Source organism: Drosophila rhopaloa, unplaced genomic scaffold (assembly GCF_018152115.1).
Source record: "Drosophila rhopaloa isolate 14029-0021.01 unplaced genomic scaffold, ASM1815211v1 contig_115, whole genome shotgun sequence".
Lineage (NCBI taxonomy): Eukaryota > Metazoa > Arthropoda > Insecta > Diptera > Drosophilidae > Drosophila > Drosophila rhopaloa.
Window position 1 is genome coordinate 7,112,271 of NW_025334990.1, and position 25,849 is coordinate 7,138,119.

At 42.5% G+C, this 25,849-nt stretch overlaps 1 protein-coding gene across 1 annotated transcript in view; it reads right to left on the reverse strand.

The window, feature by feature from the left end:
- The window catches only part of LOC108053837 (irregular chiasm C-roughest protein), a 150,859-nt gene that overhangs the window by 21,196 nt on the left and 103,814 nt on the right, over positions 1–25,849 (reverse strand). Inside the window, exons 3-8 of the mRNA XM_044459708.1 lie at positions 15,713–16,485; positions 9,471–9,648; positions 8,431–8,657; positions 7,524–7,680; positions 3,225–3,364; positions 2,329–2,458 (exon numbers count right to left, since the gene is read on the reverse strand). Of these exons, the coding sequence (XP_044315643.1) occupies positions 2,329–2,458; positions 3,225–3,364; positions 7,524–7,680; positions 8,431–8,657; positions 9,471–9,648; positions 15,713–16,485 (1,605 nt within the window). The remainder of the gene's footprint in view (positions 1–2,328; positions 2,459–3,224; positions 3,365–7,523; positions 7,681–8,430; positions 8,658–9,470; positions 9,649–15,712; positions 16,486–25,849) is intronic.

Consider the following 25,849-nt stretch of genomic DNA (forward strand, 5'->3'; position numbering starts at 1 on the left):
GAAAAGTTGTGAAAGAAGTTCCATTTCCCTTTACATAAAGCATTTAATTAGAATTCTACTAATTTTACTAAACCAGCATGTTCAATGCTACTCTAGGTTAAAAACAAGTTATGACTCAAATGAAAGCCCCACCTTTAAGCCTTTAAATCGTTATATATATGCTTCACCTACATTCCATGGCTTAGTCTTAATAGGCCAGCCACAATTTAAACCAACTCTGGTATCTCACACACCCATACGATATACGAAGTTTATGAAGGACATGTGTGCCATATTGCTAGACTTGGGAAACTTTCACTAATTGCACATTGTTCGACCGAACGTCATACAAGCCACTCAACATTAATTAGCCCCAATGAGAACTTTAACTCATTAATGAGGCTGGCAAACAGAACTTTGGTCAATGGGCCAGGCTTATACCTGAACGGTTTTCCTGACTTCGAACAAGTTTTAGGCCAGGTCTTCTATACTCGTCCTTGGAGTCACGCTCGACGTTCGCTCCTGTTGACGTACGTGTCAAATTAGCGACGTTTTAACAAGCTCGCCGAGTCCTGTGCCCTGAGTCCTTCGTCCTTCGTCCTGAGTTACGGGTACTGAGGCCTCCAGACGACGGCCGAATCAATCACGCGAAAGTGGCCGGCGCAGAAAACTTTGAGCAACTGCGTCAAATTGCCTACTTTTGTGGGTCCTCCGCATTCCGGATTCCGCTTTTTTCCCCAATCCCCCCACACTTTTTCGCTGTTCCCATAGCTTTTGGTTGGGCATCGCTGATTGCTTTTTCATTGCAGTTTGTCAGCGTTGTCCTCGTTGTTGTCGACAGCAAAGTTTTTTCCCTGCTCTGCTACCTGTGTTCTCCACCATTTTCCAGCTCAATGGCGAGATTCGAGACGGCGAAGAGGAAACATATCGTCAGCAATTAAGCCCGCATTCAAACGTCTGTCTGGGATTTGGGATTCTCGTAGCTCCCCTCACTTAAATGCGATTTATCAGTTTTTTTTCCCGACTTCAATTCTGTGCCATTCTCCTCTCAAAAATCTTCTCCAGCCGCCATTTATCATGGGTCGTGCAGCTGTTTTATAGTTTATGACAGGCAAGTCGTGTCTTTGCCGCTACCATATCTTATACGTATAGCACATATATTGAACGACGCCTGTTGTCACAAATGGGGTTTAGATGCCGACTGCTGCCAGTTGGATCTGCCATTTCGGCAGTTTGTTTTTGTTCCCTTCGACAGGAGTTCCAGTTCGATAAAACGTTTTACAAATTGATTTATGTGCTTAACATGTTGCCAGCTCAGCGTCTCTCACAATTAGATTTCGCTGGAAAATGCGGAGGAAAAGTTTTCGTTCCTGGCGGCCCCCATCAATCATCGATAATGTCGATGGAGCGGCCGTCTCCGTCACTTCTTGGCCTTTTCGGATCTTTTTCCATCTTTTTCCTTTTTTTTGGTTTTTATTAATAAAGCATTTGTTTTCCCCATAATGAGCAACGACAGGCTGCTGTCAGGAGTGGCGAAAAAAATCTCTCCCCTGGGACGAGGCCCATCTTGTGATCCCTGCGTCGGCATAAAAAAGTGCCAACACTTTGTCAAGTTGTTATTACCAATATTTTATTTCTCTAGTTGGATTTTCGCCTCTTTTTGGGCCATGATTGATGAGTGAGTTTAGGGGGTAGATTGGATGGATTTCTGGTCTAGCAGCAGTGGCAGTGCAGTTTCCGATTTCTTGAGCTTCTTCGATTGCATTTGCCGCCTAATGAGGCTGCAAATGAGTTTTCCCTTAGACATATAATTTGATTTGGCGGTTTGATGGCTGCTTTTAGGCCGCCTGTCAGAGTAGCAAATTCAATAAAAATATTTACCAGCATTAACACGCGTTGAGCGCATAAAGTGCCATATTCCTCAGACCCAAAAAATATAAAGCCCAACCCGCAAACGAGAAAATATTGACAGCAAAATGGCGCGTAAGCATAAATAGTAGAGGAAAAGCGAAGGGGGGCAGACACCCACTCAATGCCAATGCCAATGCCAATGAAATTCGCCACATTTTGCATATGACAGAGGGTGGCGCCACAAGGCGCCTCGAAAAGTGGCAGGAACATCCCCGAAAAAATCACACCGAATATTGTCCTCAGCGCCATGTGCGAGTGTCGTAAAATGTTCGCTGATTTCTGTTCATTTTTTTTTGTGAGTCGAGGGTTTTCAAGGGGTGTTACAAGTAATTTTACAGGCACAAACTAATGGGCAAAATATTATCACGCGCCATTTTAAGGCAATTTCACGCATACGCGGTCTAATTTACGGGCTTTGCTGGTGGGAGTAATACTCACATCGCACACTGAGGTAATAGCCAATCGACGAGTACTGGAAGTTGAGGTGCCGGGACGTGCACTTGTACCAGCCGGAGTGTTCACGCCTTATCGAGGTGAAGTTGAGGAAACCATCGCCCGTTTGCGGCACCTGCAATAATCGAGAAATGGCAAATCAGAATGTTAGCACTTCGGCGTGGAAATGGGGAAATGGGGAAACGGGGAAATGGGAAATGAGTTTGGCTCGTTATGCGTAAACAATTTTTGGTGATTAAGGCAAGGCAAATAGTTTCGCACAAGTTTCGGCTCGGCAAGGTAGCGACAACTGCACGAAAATCCATTTAAAACTTGCTCCTTACCCAAAAATCACACAAAAGGCCGAACTCCGATGGGCGGCCTACGAATGCACTAGGCCACCACTCTTTTTTTATACACAGAAAAAAATAAGGTTTTGGTTTTTAGCTAATAAAATGAATATCATTATTTTTGCCTAAGAAAAAAATAATTTAAAGATATTTTCCTTTGACTAATTAAAAATCTGTAAACATATACAAATTCGTTACTCTAATTTTATTTTTCAATTTTATATTTAGCTCCGTTCAAGAACTGAAAAGATAGGTTTTTAATTTCTGAAAGTTGTTTTATTTATATGTGATTGATGGAAAGCAGTTATGTTCTTAGGATTAATGACGTTTTTTCTGTTAGCTATAAGGTTAATCTGTATCTGATCTTTGTAAGTAAAAATTTACCAAAATAAAAGATTTGATTTTATTACATTTTTAACTTATTCCCTTATAATAACTGAATATAACACATTAAAATTCGATTTGCGTATTGAAATGCTTAGAACCTACAAAATCGGACTTCAAAATGTCCAATCTTTTTGCTGTGCATCCTTTCAGGGTCCCCAAACTTACCGGCGTGTCACCGTCGTCCTTCTGCCAGCGCGGAGTACTCGGGGGATTGGAGTCGACGTCGCACTTGAGGCTAACTTCGATGCCCTCGCGGAGTGGATAACCGAAGCCAGGTGTGCGCGAAATGGCGAAGGAGGGCGTGTCTGCAACGGGGACAGATGGTTATTTCGGCTTGACTTTTCTGCAGATTTTCGGCGCCATCACCGACTAGACTGTGGCAACATCAACAAAATAGTTTTTTAATTAAAAAATTACTCAAAAGAAGGGGTACGAACCGAAGGCAAGAAAGAAAAACTTTTATAATTAAACTAAATGCAAATGTTAGACTCGGAGTGGTGAATCTTGTCTGTATTGGGCTGTCTAAAGGTAAATAAGGAAGCGGTAATAGTTACTCGAATTGTAAGAGGATTTCTTATTTGAGTTTTAAATTAAGAAAAGCTCCAAAGTGTCTGTTAATCTAAAATAATAATTTTGTGTGATAACATATATCAAGAAGCCGTCTTTGCCCTTTTTTCTGTGACAAGTTTGGTCAAATTTAACAGGGACCGTAATTGTTTCTATGAAAAAAAACAAAAAAGCATTATGAAATTATGATCATTGCGGACTGAAAAAGGCTATTCAGATAGTAACCAAATGGTTTAATTCAATTACTTTCTTTATTTTAAAGAAAAGCACAAAAATTATATTCAGTCCCTAATATATACACAATATTTCTGAAATATTTCTAAACAACTAATTTAAATGCTGTCTTATTTTTGATGTGCAATTGACTCTGAAATAGTAACTGATTAATTAAATCTGAGGTTCAACCTGACATCATTCAATTACCAGTGAACCGCGTGTCAATTACAACAGCGTTTAATTCCGAGTTCGCCGTCAACATTACTTAGTTAGAGGCATTGAATTCAGGCAGCCATTCACAATTTTAGCGCATTTTGTGCTCTTCATTTTTATCAGCCACAACTCACTCCTGTTTTGCCAAAAGTAATTCGATATTCGATTCAAAATACAACTTCGATTTCAATCCCAAACTGCCAATCACAAATCCATTCAGTGCATGTCAAAAAGCCATCGACAAAATGTGAATCTAAATGTAAATGTAAATAATGGGATCGCCCTTGCCATGCAGACATTTGCACTCCCATTCAATGCATATTCATAGGCATAAATCAAATGTTTTTTAATTAGTACTGGCCATTTGGCAGGTCTGGCCAAAATATGCTATCCAAAATGGGCTTGCATCCATTTCAATCTTTTCAATTTTTCGGCGCACCAGTCGCCTTTGTACCCTTTTGTAACTAATACAATTTGATTAGGCGCTTGGAATGGGTCTGCAGATGCCAAGGGACAAATGAAATTTGTTTGTCGGTTGTTTGCCAAACTATTCAATAGAGCTTCGGATCCGGTATGTATTTTTGTATTTGACTGGCAGACAGCCGTCAGTCGTCGGGCGTCATACATATTTATGAATGGACAGGGGAATACATACGTGGTCCATCAATTTGTTGACTCAAAATGGGCCCCACAAACGCCTGGAAATTGTTTAACTGTTTGGGCATATTGTTTTCAGGCAAAAGTTCAAGCAATTACTGTGGAAAATGTTTTTGAAACAAACGGTCAGTTTTAAATAACATATGCACATTGGCATCTTTTGAAATTGCTCAAATTGAAAGGGCAAATATGGGCAGTAGATGGTTCTAATTTAAATGGAAACCAAAATATTTCCTTTGAGGCTTTTAGTTGATTTTTCCCAACTTAAATTCTTCAGCATTTCGGTGGGCAGTGATCCCTGTACATGTCCTTGATTTGCCTGTCAACTGTCTGCATAAAAATGCGCAAATTAAACGCAGCCAGCATTACAGATACGAGCTGGGATGCGGATACAATGTCTATGGCCCGGGCAAATGCTCTCATGTGTGTGCATTTTAATTTATACAGGCGCAAGAAAGGGAGCGGGAATAATAAAAGGAAAAACAGGACGAACTTGTTCCTTCTTTTGTTGAACCCGGAAAACGTTGCGGTTGTTCTTGTTGCTGCTGTTATTATTGTTTGAGGCCTTGTGCTGTTGTTATTGCGGTTTTTGCAATTTTCATGCCTGGCCAAAGCCAAAGCTCACACACACACACACCCAGAGACTAACAACACACACCTACAAACGAAAACATCAAGGACTCTCTACCATGCAAATCCCACACGGCTTTTCTATATTTTCCAATCATTTTCATGGGCTCTCCACTACCTGGGCATTTGTCATGGCATTATGCGGCTTCACGGGCATTAATAAAGCAAATAACTGTGGTTCGTCCCCGGATCCTGGCGCTGATTGAGACCCTCCTCAGGGCCAGGACCTGATGTGCCTGATGTCCTGGTGGCCAGAACGTGTGTGCGGCTTTTTGCTGCCAATTAGTGCTAGTCTTCCAATTGTCGCCTCGCCTCATCGACCGGGCCATTGGCATTGATTCCCAATTGCATGTCCAGTTGCGTCACTTTTGCGGTGCCCACAGAACTCCTATCTTTATTTCCCGGTTTTGTTGTGGCTGCCGGTGGCATGTTTGCATGTGTCCACCTGGGTGGCCCACGAATCAGGCTTGAATCAGGGTCTTCTTTAAAGTGATCCTATTGTTGTGCGGATGGAATCATCTCAGCCGGCATTTGGTTGGCAATTGGGAGGTTTGAGTGTACCCAAACAATCAAATACAGTTTGACCATGGAACTCAATTTGTTTAGAATTATCAATTTATGCATAACGACAAAAGAAGATTGCTTCGCCTGGCGGAAATTTTAATACTCTTGCAGTCACACCGAAAATGCATGAAAGCTGTATAAAACCATACACGTTTTTCGATTTTTTTGGCTTAGAACCATGAAAAATAATTTTTAAATGATGAAGTGTCATACTTCGTTTGAATTCGTTATACAATATTCAATCTATTGGCATTTTTGCAAATAATTATATTGTAACTAAAAAGCGAAAATCGGTGAGAAATTAAATTGTTCCAAATCCTCTAGGAAAAAGCAGCTCTATTTATAATCATAATACCCTCTGCAAGAGAATATAAAAGCATTTGAATATTTTATTTCTCATCGATAATCTCGATATTGAGGTAACGATCGAAGAATAATGTTTTCTATAGATTTAAGTTTAAGGCGAAATAAATACTTTCTTCCATGGAAATAAAAACCACAGCGCTGTCCATTTAATATATCCTCCTTTTCTTCGACACCTTCTTATTTTTAAGCTAATTGAGAGCCAAGCAATCCTCTCGGGTCTCGACTTTCCATTAATTCACTTCTTTTCTCTGCAGCTTTTATTCCTTGCATTTCAATTGTTCGTAGGCGTCCTTTTCCCAACTGTCGCGCTTTTCCTTTCACCAGCCTTCGCCCAGTTTCATTGCAATTTGATTTTATTTTTCTTTGTCTTATTTTTTTTTTGCTGTTTCAATTAATATAATTTCACCTTTGCTTTCAGTTACTCGGCTGACTTTTTTCACTGCAGCTGCATAATAATTTTCCCTGTTGTTTTATTCCCTGCCCAAGTCGCCCTCAGCTTGCCATTCTGGCCATAGCTCTTGTCCCGGCTTGTGGCGTGTGTTAACTTTGGCAATTTAACTTTTCAATCAACATTTACTTTTTGGTTTTCACTTTTATTTACATCATTCCACTCTCGGTTTTTGCCCTTCTTGAGGTAATTAAACAAAGTGAGATATACGCTCTGTTTGCGTTTTATTAAAAACTTTTTTTGACCTTAACATGATGACTTACTGAGGGATTTGTCATTTCTTGCATAAAGGTAGTGCTTACTGAATTGTGGAATTGTTTTTAGGAAAATTGAAGCTGTGATGAATAAGACTTTTTTCAGAAAATTTACCTTAATTCAGAAATGTATATATTTTAATCTGTTCAATCATTGAAGGGGTTCATTGGCTAAAGTATCTACATAAATATGAAATGTAAAACTCATAAGCTTCAAAATTGTAATCATAAATTGTTTGGTTGTCTAGCAATATTTATTGTTTAATACTTTCGGTCAAAAAAAGTTCTTAAAGTTTAATTTAAAACTGTGATTGAGGTTCTTTTAGTCTACCTAATCTGCATTTTTAACAGAATTGTTGTATATTAAATTAAATTAAAAAATTCTTTAAATAAAAACAGGTATTTTAAGATAGAAAATTAAAAATTACTAAGAGTTTGTGGTACATATTACAGAATATAAAGAAAGTATAGATATTTAAGATGTTTAAGATATTAGAAAACTTCTCGTGAAAATTCAGCAAAATCTATATTGAGTATATCTGATCTTACATTGGACATCCAGCAAAAGCGAGGCGTTCTGGCGAATCTTGAGAGTGGGATGTTCCATGACGCACAGGATCCGAGCGTTGTGATGGGCTCTATAGACCGCCGGCAAACGGGCCTCGCTCTTCGCGCCACTGTTGATTTTGTAGCCATCTTTGTCGACCTGCAAACGAAAGGGAACTTGATAAAATTCCCATTCAAATTTGATGCTAAACTCTGGCAAATTGGGCCAAATGACAGGCGGCGTATCGGGTGGCCAATTAGTCAGGCCTGTTATCAGCGCGACATCATTAATTTAAATTAAAGTCCAAGGGCAAGGACACCCACCTCACAGTGTTCTATGGACGGTGGACCACCCACCGACTGTGGCTTTTGCATGGAAATTTTGTTGGCACAGTTTTCAATCAATCATCGGGGGGCGGAGTTGGTGTGGCTGTGGGTGTGGGTGTGGCTGTGGGTGTTGGTGTGTCTGTGGGTGCGGGTGTGGGTGGTATGAGGTTAGGTTTGTGACCAGCCGAACACGCAAATTTGTGGCTTTTAGGGTCCGAGCGACAAACACACACAAGACATCGCCTGTGGATGTGTGTTTGACAGGTGGAAGTGGGGGGCAAGTGAGTGCGAGTTGCGTCGAGCTGACTAAACTCCTGCATTGCTCGACCAAAATGTCTGCTTTTCATTATGCTCGAGTGCAAGACAAACAAATTTTGGCCCAACCGCAAACTATGTCCAGTCAGCCGTCCGGAAGAGCCGTTGTTTGAGCCGGGAGCCGCTGTTGGCCACACCTAATGTGTTTGCCGGCCGGCGAAGCTGTGGTTTTTCCACTCCAACTCCAACTCCAAACAGCCATTACCAATCCCATTCGGACGGACCGCCACTTGTCACTCATCGGGTTCAATGCATTACCCCGGCTTACCTTCTCGCCCTTGATCTCCTCCAGCTCCAGCACCTCGGCGGATACCTTCTGGGCATGCCGGTCCACACCTGGACTGAGGAGCACCTCCCAGGTGAGCGTGGGTCGCGGGTTGCCGCCCTCGCTGACGCAGGCCAGGTTCAGCTCCGAGTTCTCCTTCACGGGCACGAACAAATTGCTGGCATCCAGGCGCCGCGAATCGATTAGCAGATACGGCGGCTTGGGACGATCTATGGAGTGGATACAAGTACAGAAAGTCAATGGAAATCTATATACGATCTAGTTTATTATTTCATGTATTTATTAAAAAAAAAGAATAGTAACACCACTTTAAACATTCAAGCATCATCATTATATTGATTGGGAACTAAAGTATACTTTCTTGTGGGCTCTTTTTCCTTTTAATTATATATTTTGTATTTTTTGTTTGGCACTAAATTAAAAAAAAAAATTTATCACCAAAACAAATATTGTGTGTGCCTTTACTTCTTTATCTATATAGTTTTTTCTTCAAATCACAAGGAAAACTTATATTTGTACACTTCATTTACCACACTGGGTTCTTTTATTTGGAAAACGCCATTGGTTTTATGGTAGTATTTAGAATATATTAAAGATACTTGAAAAAAATTACAATAATAACTAGACTATGGCTAGCATTAGATTTATTGTGCCTTACTAATAATATCGAAATAAATACATGATTATCTGAATATATAGCTAAAATGGAAATAAAAAGTAAGCACTAATTAAGACATCTTGCTAAAGTAAAGATGATTTGATTTGAATGTGATTGGAAAGCGTAATTTCGTTTAATTTTGAAGTGTAAACCGCTTTGTTTACCATTCTGGAGAGCATGGCCCTATCTTAATTTCACGAATGCTTTTTGGCCATAAAAGCGAGCATTATGGCAAGCGCCACCACATTCCCTAACTTGGCCGCGTCGCCGGCTAATTTGGCAAATGGAACGACCTCTTGAATATTTTCGCAAAGCTGTTGGCCAGGTCGTGACTGTCCCTGCGAAATGGGGCAAGGATACTCACCCAGGACGACCAGCTTGACGGGTCGGGCGTTCTCCGTGTAGCGCCGCGTGTTCTCCGCCTCGCACTGCCACTTGCCGTCGTCCTCGAGCATCACGTTGGTGATGGTTAGTGCCCCATTAGCCTCCTTGATGAAGCGGTAGTCGGTGACGCGGGCGGTGCGGTCCATGGCGTGCACCACCTGGAAGAGGGGGGAGAAGAGGGGAAGACGAGATCGCAGGGATAAGTTTGTGCGGCGTTAAAACTAATGTCACTGGCGGAATTATGCAAAGCGCCTTTTGAAACTTTTAATGCAGCGCATTAAATGCCCATAAATCCTCCCGTTAAATGCAATTCCAACCCCCCCTTCCCCCTGCAGCAACAATTGCATTTAATGTTTTCATATCCATTTATTTACACTTGGGCTTCGCTGGAATTTTATTACATTTCGTTCGCTTCAAACAAACACAATACTCGTAATGACAATTAAATGAGGACGATGGACCAGCCACCCCCACACACACACACACACACACACATGTTATCCACTGGTAATGTGGCAACAATGAACTGGCGGCTTAAAAACTGTTACCAATAGTTGCTGGCCATCCCGCTGCCTGTCTGTCTGCCCGCTGGCTTAATGCAAACGGAAATTTATGTGCGCATTCAAATGCTTCAGCCGCAGAGCACGAATAAAAATTATGAGGAATGCCACAAAAAAAGATATGAATATATGTGGAAATGTTTCGCACGCTTAATGCGTTTAAGTGCCAATTAAATGTCGGGCTAAAAAGAACGCGGTCAGCGGGGGGCGGCCATAAATGAAACACAATTTTAATTGCATTTGCAGGGGTAGAGATTAACTTTTGGACTTGGATTAAGCCTGACCAAATAAAAAAAGGGAGCTGTCTGAGGCGAATTAAATTGCCAAGCTATACACTCTCCCATCAACTGGGTAACTCACCTTAATGATCTAAGTATTTCAGTATTTATGTGGAAACTAACTGCTGAAATCCATTGCTAATTAGACATATTGAAGTCAGGGAAAAGAGTCACCTTATTACAATTGCTTCTTTTAAGAAAACCAATACTTTAAATGAACACCCTGCTCTCTCTGCTCAAAATTTTCTACAATACACCCATAATCACCTGTTTTATTTAAATTTTTAACCCCTAAACCTATTTTCTGGGCCACTGCTATTTAAATAAAAGGATATTCAGCGTAAGCCCCTCAAAAATAGGACCCAAAACCTTTTCTATTTAATATATAGCCAAACACCCAAAAAATGCAATATTGAATGGGAAAATAACGAAAGAAACATGTAATAGAAAATCCGTGAAAAAATCTGTAAACAGAATATTTGTTTGGTGCACTTCCGGTTCCGTTTGTGCGTTTGTCATGTCCAGTTTTTGTTTCAGCTTACGATTCGTTTGGTGTTTATATTTTTCAAATGCAGTGCAAATATTTATGCGTATATGAATTTCACTTCCCAAAAAGGGGCAGCACCCCGCCCCTCCCCGAAAAAAAAGCGCCGCTCGGAATCGATGTGTGCGTGTGGCGACTTCCGGCGCGCATTTGCCGCAGTCGCCGCAATGGCCATTTGCAGAAAATTTATTAACCAGCGACGCATTTGACTGGCAACTGGCAAAATGGCAATGGCAAACTGGCAAACTGGCGACTGGCAAAGTGGAAACTGGATTTTGCGTGGCTGTGCAGCGGGGCATTCAGTTGGAAATTTATGAGGTCGATGGCGATCCGAGGCTTTTTGGCATCCACATCCACATCCACTGCATCCAGTTCCACTCCGGCTAGTGTTCAGTGTCCAGTGTCCACTGTCCAGAGTCCAGTGTCGAGAGTCCAGGCCTTTGGCACCTGTTCGTGTTGGATTTTTCTGGTTTGGCAACATGGCCGCCGGACAAAAGCGTTAAATGAGCGTGGCAAATCCTTGTTTACAGCGTCGAGCGTTTGGGCCGGATTACACGCTCGATTGTTTCGGGCCTTCCATTGTTGGCGATCCTCTGGCTGCGTTTTTGTTTTCGGGTAATTATGAATTCAGCCGCTTTTGTTTTTCTAGGGGAAAGTGGGGAAGGGCGTTGGGGGCGGTTGCATCTGTGTTGTCAGCTGCGGCGATTCGCATAAATTGCTGAATATTTTGAAGGCGCGCACGCATAACTTTGCATAATTTGCGGCCACGTTATCGGTGGACAGTTGAGGGTTTTGTAATACTCTAATTGCATTGTTGGCAAACTTTTCGGCGATTCGCGATTTACATTTAATTTTTGTCCAAAAGCCCCTGTTTTCCCCGTCTGCATGAATAATAATGCAAATTTATATTTTACATTTTCCTGTTTTATTTTAGACCCCCCGCAAAAATGCACATTCTTTTATTTAATGAAAAATATAATAAATGCTTTATTTGAGTAGGCACTTCATTGACGTTCGCTGACAATTAGCTGCATGCTGCTGCTGCTACTGCTGCTCCTGCACGAAAAGGACATTCCTTCAGCGCCAACCATTCCAAACAGACGCTTATTTCCTTCAAGTGGAGCCCAAGGAGCAGGGCGAAATGGCTACTTATATCTATCACTTGCTCGGAATTGCAAAAATCTTGTCAGCCAACATTGCTCACTGACTGTCGCGCTATCTGCCCCATCCTGCTGCGACCCCCAGCCACTAACTTGAAATTGCTTTCGGCAAATATATTAGCCTCTTGATAATTTTCAACAATAAATTCCTTGGCACTCACACAGGCAGACACCCGAAGTGGGTGGAAGGGGTCCAGGATGCTGGATACTGGATCCTGCATCCCAGCTCCTGACTGGGATGAACTCCTTTGGCTGTTGTTCCCGCTCGGGGACTCTAATGCATTGTGCAACGCTCTAGAAAGTACAACAAAAGTCGCTCATGTTGCAAGCTGTCAGTGCAACACTTGTCGCATGTCATTGCCGCAGTTGCAATGCGATGGAGGCAGAAGTAGGTGGAGTAAATGGAGGCAGTGGGTTGTATGGGGGCAGAGACCAAAGTCAATGGGCACATGGAGCAACTGGGGATAATCACGAAAAATATATATTTCTCCAGACCAAAGAACTTAGAGGCTTTGCTTGGGTAAAACTGGCTTGAGCTGATATATGTTGCTGTGGGGTTTCATCTGTATGTTGCTGTTGGTGGCTAATTCTGTATCATTTCTTTTCGGTTTGTTTCTTCTTTATATTTCTGCTGGGTTTCTTCTTGATTTCTTTGCTAAGCTTTTGCTATACTTTTCTTTATTATTGATGAGGGGTTTTCTGGGCACCTTTATTCAGGTTTTTCTTAGTATTTTGCGACTTTAATTCTTCTGTATGGTTTCTTTTGTATGTTCATGGTTGGGTTTCGAGTATGAGTTTCTTCGTTTTCCTGTGTGTTGCAGGTGTGTTTCTTCTAAACTTATATTGCAAGAGGACTATGTTAATGTTGTTGATAATTTTTTCTGCAATTCTCTTATAGATTGCAGTTGGAATTCAGCAAACAGAAAGAGCATTCACATGACGACATGCTGGCTTACGCGAATGCTCCTCATCCTGCAACACATTCACTCGCACACATTGTTGCCGCATCATTGTTGTAATTGCCGCAGCCTGCTCGTTACTGTTGCTCTATCTCCCGCTCCGCGATGCCACTGCTCATCCTCATCCTCATTCCCATCCTCATCCTCCACCTCATCCTGATTCTCATCCTCATCCTCATTCCGTTCTTCTTCGGCGCTTACACATGGCTGGCTTTTGTTTTAACACAACTAATACAATTGCACCGCTGGGAAATGTGCTGCGATGGCAGACGGAGATGCGAGATACGATGGATGTTGCTGCTGCTGCTGGTGTTGCTGCTGCTGCTGCTGCATTGGCGTTGATTTTATTTGCCATCGGAGCACTCAGAGTTGGCAGGAGCAGCAGTCGACCAGCGTCGACATTGTAACTAACTTAATAAACTTGTCAAAGGTACAAGGCAGACGGCGTGTTAGCAACTTAAGACCCGCTTTCCCGACTTTTCCCACCACTCCACTCCTCTTCACTCCACTCCCCACTAAGTGGCACCGCATTGTCGCTCATTTTCATTTGGGATTTCTGAGGCTGACTGATTAATTTGCCGGCTTGATGTGATTTACGCTCTCAGTTGCTCAGTTGCTCGGTTGCATCAGGGCTTCTGGGAGGCCAAGTTGCCTATTAATGCCCCGTCTTAACTTCGCTGCTAATTGACTAATGGAGGCTTATCGGGGCGCAGCTAGATGGGATTTATGCCAGCCAGGCGGGTTTGTTGACCTTAAACCTGAGACCCGGGCCATAAATAAGCTTGCCAGGGCCACAAAGTGTGCAACAAGGCGGCTGCAACCATAAAAAGACCTCTTTCCGTTGACTCTGTTGCCGGGTTAAGGTTTATGTCTGGCAATTGTCGCCGGGCAAAAAATATGGCACTATAAAGCCAACAAATTGCCAGACGAGACAACGCGGTTAACGCGGTATACCCTGTATGCGAAAGTATCACAGGATTCGCAGGATTTGACACATTTCACGCCAAATAAAATCTAATGTAAATGCAATCACATTGCTGACGCTTCCGGCAATCCCGAGTTCAAACTGCTGACAGGCAATTTAGTGGCTTCCAACGGAATCCAATATGGCATGAAAATGCAAATAACAACAAGTAGGCAAACAATCGCAGCTTGTGGCCCTAACAATGTTAGCCAGCTTTGCCCACAAGTATGCAACTCTTTTCCACCAGCAACACGGGTTGCAGGTTGCTCGTTGCAGGTTGCAGGTTGCTGGTTCCCAGTTGCAGATTGCAAGTGCAAGGGCAACAGGAGCCAGTTAACTGCCACAGACAACAGCAACAGCAACACCAACGGCAACATCAACAACAAATAGCTCCGACACGTACGCAAAGTGGCATTGCTGCTGGTGGCTGCCACTCTGTTGCTGCTGTTGCCGTGTTAGTTGCAACTATTATTTGCCCATCCACAACTTGGCCTGCCAGCTTGTTGTATTTACACCTGCAAGTGGGCTTGGCTCGGTTATGGCCCACACGTATTTGCACCCAGTCGCTGGCCTACCAACTTTGCTGTGAGGCTTGAAAGCCAAATTGCATGGGTTCATAAAGTGCGGATCAGTGCTGCCGACTTGTCGCTTTTCGGACAGAAATATCCCTTTTGAAAGGGACCCCTGGCCGGAATAAATGTAATGGGTCTTAAGCTGGTTGTAAACGTTGAATCAGCTGAACGTGCATGCTGCATGTTCGGTGTATACTCTGCAGCATTTAGCTAAAGTCTCTCAATTTTGTAATAACTAACTAAATATTTAAGCGATTCTCCTAATAAAAAAAGGCATCGTTTACAGCCAGCCTTAACTTAAAGTTGTCTTTTCTAAATGCTCTCAATTTTGTAGTCTAATTTGTCTTATAATCCTAATGCAATGCACCTAAGTAAATAAAGAATAAATAAGAATCGGGGTATATATGTGATATGCATCGTTCCTCTGGGAAATACAAAAAAAATTATATGGCAGCACTGATTCTTACTATGGCATTTGCACCTCCTGCTTTTAGAATTATCTCTCGGGGGACTTATTTTTTCGCAAAAAGTGTGTGCAAAACATTCCTAGCACTCGGCAAACTCTGAAAACTGTTATAATTGCATTAAGCCGAGAGGTTTTTAGCCGGTGTGCTTGCAACTGTTTGTGTTCGCAATTACAACTCAATAACTTTTGGCTTTGCGGGCGGGTTAACTTTTGCCTCATGTTTTCTGTTTTTTAAACAATTTCCATTCGAGCCATCATTTGTAGTCCACTTGTGGGCGTTCTGGCATCGCAAAAGTCGTAATTAGAAGCCCTCGTAGCTGCATAATGAGGCAATCGAGCAAAAACGCGACCCTCGAATGATGAGCTCTGCCAGCGCTTTTGACATCAGAAACTATCAAATAATAACGATTATCCTATTTGCATAATGCGGCAGTTAAGGGACAAAGGACCAGAGTCAGACACAGGGCAAAAGCCCTGCCACTCGAGACGTCTCGGCCAGAATAGGAATAAAGCCAGAAGCATTCAGACAGACAGCCGGGCAGACAAACAAAGAAAAAAGAAGGGAAGTGGGCAGAGGAATGCAGAAGGCTAAGAATGCAATTAAAGTCAGCACAAGTTGGCAGCTTCTGACAGCTTGAGAGGCTCTTCGCAGGGGCTTTAATGGGGAGTAGGCACCCTATATACCCTACATACCCTCTATCCCGCTCCATCCAACTCACCTGGCCATTCTTGTACCACATGCTGGTGGCAATGTCCAGGTCCACCTCGCACATCAGCTTGATCTCGGAGTGCTGCTCGGCGTACACCACGGACATCTCCTCGGCCTCGTAGGGATTCGGGGGCACGGGACGCAGGGGCAGGACCCGCGGCTCCAGAGGACCCTCGTCCTCCTCCTCCTCCGCCTCCTCGCGACTCTTGCGTGCGATGAGGTCACTGGTGCTGGTGCCACTGTCGAACTCCTCCACATCGTCGATGATGATCACCGGCTCCTTCCGCTTGGGCTGCATATCCTCGGGCGCCAAATGGAGTGTGGATCGCGGCCGCTTAACCTTCGTTTCATTGAAGAAGGAGCTCCGGGTGGCCAGGGAACTAGAGCCGATGGCCTGGACTGTGGTGGCCATCGCCGTGGAGGTGCTGGTCGAGCTGGAGCTCAGAATGGAGTCCAGCAACTCCTCCTCGGTCTCGCGGCGCTGCCTCCGCCTGGCCTCCTTGTGCAGCACCGCCCGGTGGGATTGGGCCTGGTGATGTGGCTTCAACTGCGCCCGCCACTTGGCCCACTTGGCCTTGGCCTTGCTCTTGGTTTTGGCCTTCTGGCAGTTCTTGCCGCATTTTTCCGGCTTACCAATGCCGCCGCGGTGGTCAACTGACTCGGCTGATATGCTTGGCCAGCTGAGGCTGCTGCTGCTCCTGCTGGTGGCTTCTCGACGCTCGGCGGGATTTGTCTTCTGCACTGACTTGGCGTTGATATTCTGTGGTTGTGTATAGGTGGTACCTGCAATTGATAGGCAAGCAAACATAGTAAGCCGATTAGTTCGATAAGTCAGAAACAGACAGAGAAAAAATATTTGGAAATTATCTATTAATGATTTTTAATATGAAGTTCATTGTCAAACGCGAGCTGATGATTAGGTATTATAATACTAAATTACTAATCTATCATCATCATGTTCTAACCAAGATAAAAACCTTACGAATCCCAAGTAATATATAGTTTAATAAGTTCAAAAGTGATGTATTATAAATATATTGTCACCAATCATTTCCTCGAGTCCATTATTATAAATAACAAAACTGTTGTTTGGTTTTAATGACCTGTTTTTATTTGAGGACCCAAATGACTCCAAACTTAGCTATACAAATTTACTTTTTCAATTAAATTCCATTAGGTAAGCTCATCGGCAATTAGAAGCCATTCCTTAACGTGTATTTTTTTTGGAGACAAATATTCAGAGATGACATTTTGCAAGATACTTTCATCTGTCAACATCCAGATGAAAGCGATCCGGATTTGGTGACTGTGTAGTTATTTGCCCTTCCAACTCCAACGAAATTTTCGCTTCCAAAAGGCAGCAAGGGAAAAATGATTCAAGAACAACTTATGCTGGGTGGGGAGTATCAATTACATTGCCTTGTTGCATGTAGAATGCGTTCAGGGCTCATGCATTTATTTACGAATTTTCGGAAGGCAAGCAGCCAGCAGTCAGCAGCATCGATTGAAAAGCCGAAGAAGGAGTCGAAACGATGAGGAGCAGACTCCCTTCGAAATGTTTTCTCTATGCATGCAAATCCTGGCCTAATCTCCTGCACTTTCAAAGCTATTTTCATGCCTAACTCTGTGCCCCTCGTTTGTTGCTCTTTGACAACTCTGCTTATTGTCTCCTTCAGATCCTGCCCCGGCCTTCCCTTCCCCTCCACCGTCGTCCTTGTTGTCTTCCTGCTAGCACTCCTGTTGTTGTTGATAAATTTACACAAGTGTATGACAAGCTTTCAAATGGTAATTAATATTCATCTGAGACGAGCGGCGGAGGGGGAGGAGTTCGGGTGTGGAAAACTCCCTTCAAAGGACAACTACGGAGTGTCTTCACTGTCCCCTTTCCCGTTTTCTCCGATCCGAAAGTCAACTGTAGCCGGCAGCTATCAAATACACTGCGACGGAAGGTATTAGCGAAGTTTTTGAAGAATATTAAAATAATAGGTTTTACAGCTGATGAACAATGCATTTACCCAACTGAAAAGTAGCCAAACTTTGATCTAAGTAATAAAAGCATGATCCCAATGATCCCTTTATTTCGAATTGATCCAGAATAATAATATATTGTTTAAGATTTTTATACATCTTCAATGGCTTCATTTAACCTTTAAAAAACCAACATTTATCTTTTTGTTTGGCTGTTGATTTTTCAAAAAGCAAAAGATTTAATCATAAATTTGTAATACTTTCAAATAGACAAAGTAACTTAAAATTAATTAGTAATAGAATATTTTTACTTTTGCTGCTTTGTAGAATAACAATGATAACAGCATAATTTTGAATATTTCCTAAAATGTCAACATTTTTTATAAATGTTCTAATTTATAGTTGTTTTTATAAGAAGTGGCTTAATGAAATGTAACATGTACCAAATAATTTGTGGTACTATTAAAGGGGTATTTGGCTTTCGAGATGGCGATTAGAAAAGGCTTGGTTTTTTCTCCTCGTGTGACAATGCGAGCCAATGTCTGTGGTTAGCTGACAAAAGCAGATCTAGCCCCGGGAATAGTCTCTGAGCCCTTTCTCCGCTTTCCACTGCCCCGCCTTCCGCTTTCTCCCGACTCTCTCCCATTTCTCATTGTCTGGCTGGCGCTTTTGTCTTCCAGCCCTTTTCTCGTTTGCTGGGCGTTACTCATCTCTTTCTGGGCTGCATGTTGGCTTTGTGTTTGTAGCTAAATTAAAGTTGTCATTTTTCAAGTGAACGCACAAAAGTGTGCAATGCGCCTAATAAATTTCTGCCTGGCATATCCTGTTATTCGGGCGGGTCCCATAGGCATAACTAAGGGGGCTCTGCGGGGTTAGTTATGGAGTAGTCGTAACTCTACTGCCACACACTCACACATACTGGCACACACACACTGCCACACACACACACACTTAAACACACAAGCCCACATACGCACACATATGAGCGCTAAAATGTTTTCGCAACAGCTTAAAAGTCGGCTACACTTTTGGCGAGTCTGTGTTTGTTTGCATGCAGCTGCAGTTGTTTGTGCTGTAACTTAAGTTGTAAATGAAGATTGCGTCGGAAATTGCACAAAACTGACGTTGGCTTGCTCCGTCTTCGTGGCCCCGCCCACCGTCAACCGCCCACGAGTTGTGCGTGCAAATTTAATGAAGCTGCCACACTCACACACCCACACACCCACTCCTGCACTCACACTCTGGCAAACACTCGAGCATGCTCGAGCTTCAAGCTTTTCTGTGGCATACGCTGCACCGCATAAATTTCTGGGCGGGATCGGGGAGTCTGGAGCACTTGGAGAGCCGGGTTGTTTGACAGTTGATAAAACGCCGGTCCTTGACAACAATCAAACGTGCCTTCCACACTCTGCTCATTAGCCACCCGAGGACTTTTATTTGTTTAATTTTGCATTTGCAATTGGTTCAAGGGCATTAGAAGAAACGAACTGATTAATTTTTAAGGATTTCAAAGAAATTTGTTTTAGATAATAGGCCAATTCTGTATCAAAACCCTAATAAATATTTTTTAAACTTCTAGAAATGTTCTCTTTAAATGCAATAAAATTATAGTGAAGAAAGATCACCATTAGATTTGTTATTTTTCAATAGGGTAACCATTGTGAAAATTGCAACTAAAAAAAGACTATGATTTTATTTCGTAGGGACAGAAAGGCTCCTTTATTTTTGCATAACAATAGGTATCGAAACCCTGTTATTTACACAAAATTTGGTAAATTATTTCCCCACAAGCTATCTAATAAAATACCTTTTTCATTCATAAATTGGAAAAAAAAGAACGTCCGACCAATATCGTACTTAAATTGCACCCATAAATTAATTGCTTGCCTTGAGGCGATGTCAGCCGCTTAATTGCATTGTTTTTCAAACATTTTGCGGAATAATATTGGTTTTCAATTGCCCTCATAAATCAGGCAGTTTTACGCAATAATTGCAAATAATTTTGTGTAAAAATCGCTTCGCTTTCCAGGCCTTCGCACACACGACAATTATGGCAGTTCAATGGAGCATTACGTGCGGCCTTATCAATATGCAAAAAAGCCATGTACTTTTATGGACTGACAAAACGATGGAGCTACGCGCCTAAGGGCGGAATGGACAATCAAGCGCTGACATAATTACGCGTTGGTACATGCGTCTATATGCATATATGTCAGCCGATTACGTGCATATCGGCTGGGTGTGGGTGCCTGTCACATTTAACTGGCAAAAATTTCATCGATTTTCCACTTTTTCCTCTCGTTCCCTCACATTTTTTCGCGTTTGTCCGGGCAAACATGCAAATGACATCGAGTTGAGTTTCATTTCGTGGTACTACAGCTCTTTTTTTCACCATATCAACATTAATTTAATGCACTCGAATCGTCGTGTTTGTGTTGTCTTTAATAACATTATTTTTTTGTAAATACCAATCGGACGTTGGATAATTGAAAGGGAAAAGTACACTGCCTGTAATCTTAGGTTGTACTATTGGCGCAAGCTGCATTGTTCTGTTCCCAGCTCGTTTCTAATTAACTCTTGCTCCCATTGCAAATGCCTATTTGCAATTCCAAGTGTTTACTTTTTCTCATGACTCAAGCACTGGAAACAAGCACTGAAACTCAAAATCTAAAGTATTCAGGGGTGCCTCAAAAATCGCTGGTGTTTTGAAATCATTTCTAAAGGTATCTAAAATTATGCAGCATTATGTTTTACATTCAGAAGTCCCTTGAATTAGTTCCGAAAGATTACAATATATTTTTATCCATACTTTTAAACACAATTTAAAAACTAACAACTTGGACACAAAATAAAACATGGCTTACATAAGGATTTTAATTACTGTCAGCATTCTCCTTCTCAGGAATGCTTACTCAATAGTTCTTTTATTGATTAAACAAAAATTAATAAATTATTTACTTCTTAAGTGGCCCTTCTTTTTTTCTCTGTCGGAGTTCTCCGCCCACTTGGCTTACAAGCTCGTGAGCTCGTCCTGAATCACGGCCCAAACATTAAACAATAACTGGCAGGGCAGTCAATACCCTCAGCTCAACTTAACTCGACTTGGTTCGCTTGCACTTTCCCTTCCATTTCCCTCCGTTTTCCCACATTTTCCCCCACTGTCAACAGTTATGCAACCCATTCAGCCGGAGCGTGTGCGTGTGTGAGTGTGAGCCCGGCACCGAGCGTTGATTAGGTTAATGTCCTTAAGGCATAAGAACAGCTGGCGGTCCCAGTCCCCTCGTCCCCCGTCTCCCGTCTCCATGACCAGGACCACCTCCCTCACCACCAGCAACCCAATCCTGAGCAGCTTATGGCAGTGGTGCAACTTGCACCTGGCGAAATCGGAGAGCCAGCTCCTGTATGCACTCGCCTGCCTTGTGCATTGTTTAAGTTCCACAACGTCGACAACTTTGCCAACCGCCACTTAATGCAAGCGCCGAGTTCAGAGTTGGGATCCTCACAGGGGGGAAAGGGGGAGGGGGAGGCGTCACACGATGAGGGGGCGTGGCACGACTGCACTTTGCCTGGTCTGCGGTGGCGGCTTTTGTGGCCAGCCAGCAAACAGCAGAGGCAAAAGCAGCAGGCAACAACAGGCAAGTGCAACAACACCCCCTCATTACTGCCATTGGCAACTAAAAGCCTTTTAATCGCTCCCGAACGTTCTCACAAAATTATTGTGCGAATCTAGATATTTGCCCGAGTTATTCCATGCGAAGGTTGTCGAGAAATTAATTGACATCTTACCACATTTTGCTGGGTTCAGTGAATACATGGGGGCGTATGAGTAATATTGCTGACGTCGTGGACTCATTAGCATCTTGAAGGAAACAAAATGGTGTTCCCAGCTCAATTCCTTCCTGTATGCTTATATTTGGCAGTTGTAATAATCAGTCCCTATGAATTAGCCATCTGTTTTGTGGAAACTATTTCAAGTTCTTTAATTACTGGCAAATATAAACTGATCTTAAATAAGTTTATGACAATGTGGAATCGTTTAATTTTACATGCCTAAATGAGGCAGTCTAGCAATAAACTTAAATTAAATTTCTGAACTGCAGCAGTAAAGAGTTTAGACCAAACCATCCTGTGAATGTGAAGCTTGTTTGCTGGGTTTTACTTTAATTCCGCAAAAGACCCAGTCCAATATAACTCTTATAACGTTTTGTCAGTGCTTTTCGCCAGCTAAAAAGCTACGTGATGCTTTTTCCTGCCACTTTTTGACTGAGTGGATAGGTGGCTAGCTGCGTGATGCTCGGTTTTTTACGGCTATGCATGTTGGAAGCCTGTGACTGTGACTGTGACCTTCCGAGGCCACTGGTCTCATGTTTGTGGCTATTACTTGGAGCTGCCACTTCATTGCACATGCCGCATGTTGCCTCATTACACACAAACACACACACTCACACACACACACAGGCGGAATGCGAGGACAATGTCAGCGACATTTACACAATGTCAACTATAAATGCAGGGCGGGTTGGCAGAGAAGGTGGCATCCTTTTGGCCAGGTGCGTCGTTGTGCTCTCTGCTGTCCTCTGCTTTGCAATTGTGTCAAATTAATTGTCAACTGTTGTCGCTCTGCTCTGCTTCACTATGTTCCCCACCCCTCATACCCCATGCCCCTGCCACACACACTACATACTACACACACTGCCTGTGTGTGCTTTGTGTGGCTGTCTCTGTCGTCTGTTTGATAAATTGCATTTAATGGCTGCCGCCAATTAAGAGCAATTTTTGCTGCCGTTGCTGCTCCGCATTTCTGTTGCCAGTTTTTGCCAGTTTGTCCCCTTTTATTTTGCCCCTGTCTCTGCTCGGCAGTTGCTTTCAATTTGGCCTGGTTGCAGTTTTAAAGTGACACCGACTTGGCCTGCAAGCGAGCGGGCCTAATAGAAATTGATAGCTGCCTCTGGGATCTTGGGTTCCCCATCCAACTGACCACGTTCGCCGGCCATATTTCTCACTTCAGCACGCGCAGCATTACAAAAATTAGATAAAACATTACTGGCCTTCGTATATTAAATGCAAGAAACTCGTTGGCCGGGTCATTTACCATCTATAAAAAAAGAAAGAGTCTTTATCTGCCCGTTTTCTCGCTCCTACTTTGCCGCTCCTATTCCTGCCATCACGACTTCTTTGGTATTATTTATGTTCCTCGACGACTCTGCCAAAAAGGTCGGCACTTTGTTCCATCAGCGGGGTTATATTGTTGGAAGTATTTCGCTTTTTTGTGGGGTTTTGTTGAATCTTTATTTACTTAAAGCGAGGAGTCTGCAGGAATCTAGTAACTCACAATTTGAAGATAATTTAGAGGTACAATGGGAACTCTTATTTATTACACTGAACCATTTTAATATAACTGACCCATTTAAATTGATAAAAACTGATCTGAGTTTATTGCAAGAATATTATTATTATTTGTATAATTATAGTGCAGTTTAATTAATATACTTGTTTAATTTAATATTATCATACAATTAATTATGCACCTTCAGAAATGTTACGGCTTATACAAATTTTAAATAAGAAATCACTCTAATTTCTCACCTTTTTATACCCTTGCAGAGGGTATTATAATTTTGGTCAAAAGTGTGCAACGCAGTGAAGGAGACATCTCCGACCCTATAAAGTATATATATTCTTGATCAGGATCACCTCCTGAGTTGATATAGCCATGTCCGTCTGTCCGTCTGTCCGTCTGTCCGTCTGTCTGTCCGTCTGTCTGTCCGTCTGTCTGTCCGTCTGTCTGTTTCTACGCGAACTAGTCTCTCAGTTTTAAAGATATCGAATTGAAACTTTGCACACACCCTTCTTTCCTTTGCACGCAGTATATAAGTCGGAACGGCCGGGATCGGCCGACTATATCCTATAGCTGCCATATAACTGATTGATCGGAAATGCCATAACTTTCGTGTTTGTAAAGTTAGGAAGTTGGGATTTTCTATGGGTTTTATATTTGGCCAATCAATCCGACCTACCAAATTTCATAAGGATCGGCCGACTATATCCTATAGCTGCCATATAACTGATTGATCGGAAATGCCATAACTTTGGTGTTTGTTAAGTTAGGAAGTTGGGATTTTCTATGGATTTTATTTTTGGCCAATCAATCCGACCTACCAAATTTCATAAGGATCGGCCGACTATATCCTATAGGTGCCATATAACTGATTGATCGGAAATGCCATAACTTTGTTGTTGTTAAAGTTAGGAAGTTCGGATTTTTTATGAGTATTAAGAATGCATCATATGAATAATTTTGGAGAATATAATTTACAGAGTATTCTGCAAGGGTATATCAACTTCGGCTCCGCCCGAAGTTAGCTTTCCTTTCTTGTTTGTTTAAATTTTAACTGTATTAGTTAGCTGTTTAAGAACATAATTAAATTTAAAATAAATGGTAAACCTTCAGAGAGCCGTAAACATATTAGCTGATAAATATTTTAGAAAGTATATACGTTCTGTTGCTTTATAAAAAACCAGAACTATTTTGTACATATAAAGTCTTAAGCAAAAAACATACATCATGGAGTCAGAGTATTTCCCAGTCCTCGCCATCAGAGATGGTGTTCTGGCGCCTTTCGCTTCTGCTGGTCATTAGGCGTAGCATACTTAGCGGCTACGTGCTGTGACCAGCGCCAACCGCAAATTAAGTATACGCTGCGTTGGACCAGCGCCTGGCAGTATGCTGCAGTTTCACTCTGCCCGAGTAAACAAATGCTGAGACAACAAACAGCGAGTGTAGAGCTTTGGCCGGCGAAGGGGCAGTCAAAATGGCAGCAGTGTCCTGACGTTGTCTCTATGCCAGCAAGAAGTTTCAGTTCGTTTGTGCGTCCTTTTGGCTGTTTGTTTGTTGACTCCTGCTCCTCCCCATCTCAGCCCCTTTCGCCCCTCCATCCCTCCATCTCTCCATCCAGAGCATGAATTAAGCGCCAAAAAATGTGCGCGGCACGTAAATAACTCCACACAGTCGCATTCTGGGCGTTTTGGGAGCGAGGTGGCACGTGACCAAATTTCGATGGCAACTTTGTTTGGGGATGCGCTCCCGACTTTATCATGTTTTCATTTCGCGGCGTTGGCTTTTTAATTTGTGCACATTTAACGGTGAGGGGGCAATGCGGGGCGTTTGCGGGGGCGTGGCATTTCCTATACAATTTTTTACTTGCAGATGTGAGTTCATTTTTTTTTCCATTACTTTTTTTTTAGTGCCTTTCGTTTGCCTGGTTGCAGTAGCAAATTAATGCAAATAAAACGTAGAGTCGTGCAATAAAACGATGTTGTTTTTGTTAATTGTTGTTGTTGCAAAAGTCTGCAGCATAATTTATTTACTTGGGCTTTGACTTTGGCGCTTTTGGTTTTCAGACTATTTTTTCCAATGTTTTGCTGCTTTTATGTGGCGTTGGGAAATGCGCAATTAAAATGATAATTTTCCACAGTGGCACCAACACCAACACCACCACCACCGCCACCACTGTCAGTTTTTGGCTGCAACTGCATTTCGCACGTACAGTGAATTATAACCTGCCGCATAAAAGTAAGCTATAATTTAGCGCTTAAATGATGCGTGCCCAGGGTGCTCCTCTTTGCCTGGCCATAGTTGTAGCTATTCCGCCATTTTCCTACCCCGAACCTGGTTGACTTTATTGCATTCCTCGCACTCGACCATTTTTTATGTGCTTTAATTAATTCGCCTGACCACTGGCCCAAAAGGAGCCGAAGAGGAGCTAAGCAGAGAAACACAAAAAGGCAAATCTTATTAACTTTGGCAGACCCCCTTTTCCGTTCCTCCGCTTGCACACAAATCCAATAAGACAGCAGGGAGAATGGGGAAGCTCGCAAAAAATTCGCATTCAATAAAAATCAATAATCGAAGCAAAGGAGAACGAGGATGAGGATGAGAGGCTGATGAAGAAATAGCCGTAATGCTTTGCTTATTACCTTCCAATTCATTAAACGTGCCGTCAAGCCGACCAACCACTTCTATCCTCCTTCAGCCCGAAATTTCCCCCTCAAAGTGGTCAGCCCTTTTCACTTTCGCATTGATGTGTAAGTGGAAAAACTGCAGAGGTTTTTCCGAGCCTTTTCTGAGTGATTGAGGCAGCAGGGTGTGTGTATGTAAGTTTTGATTGTCTCTATGGTT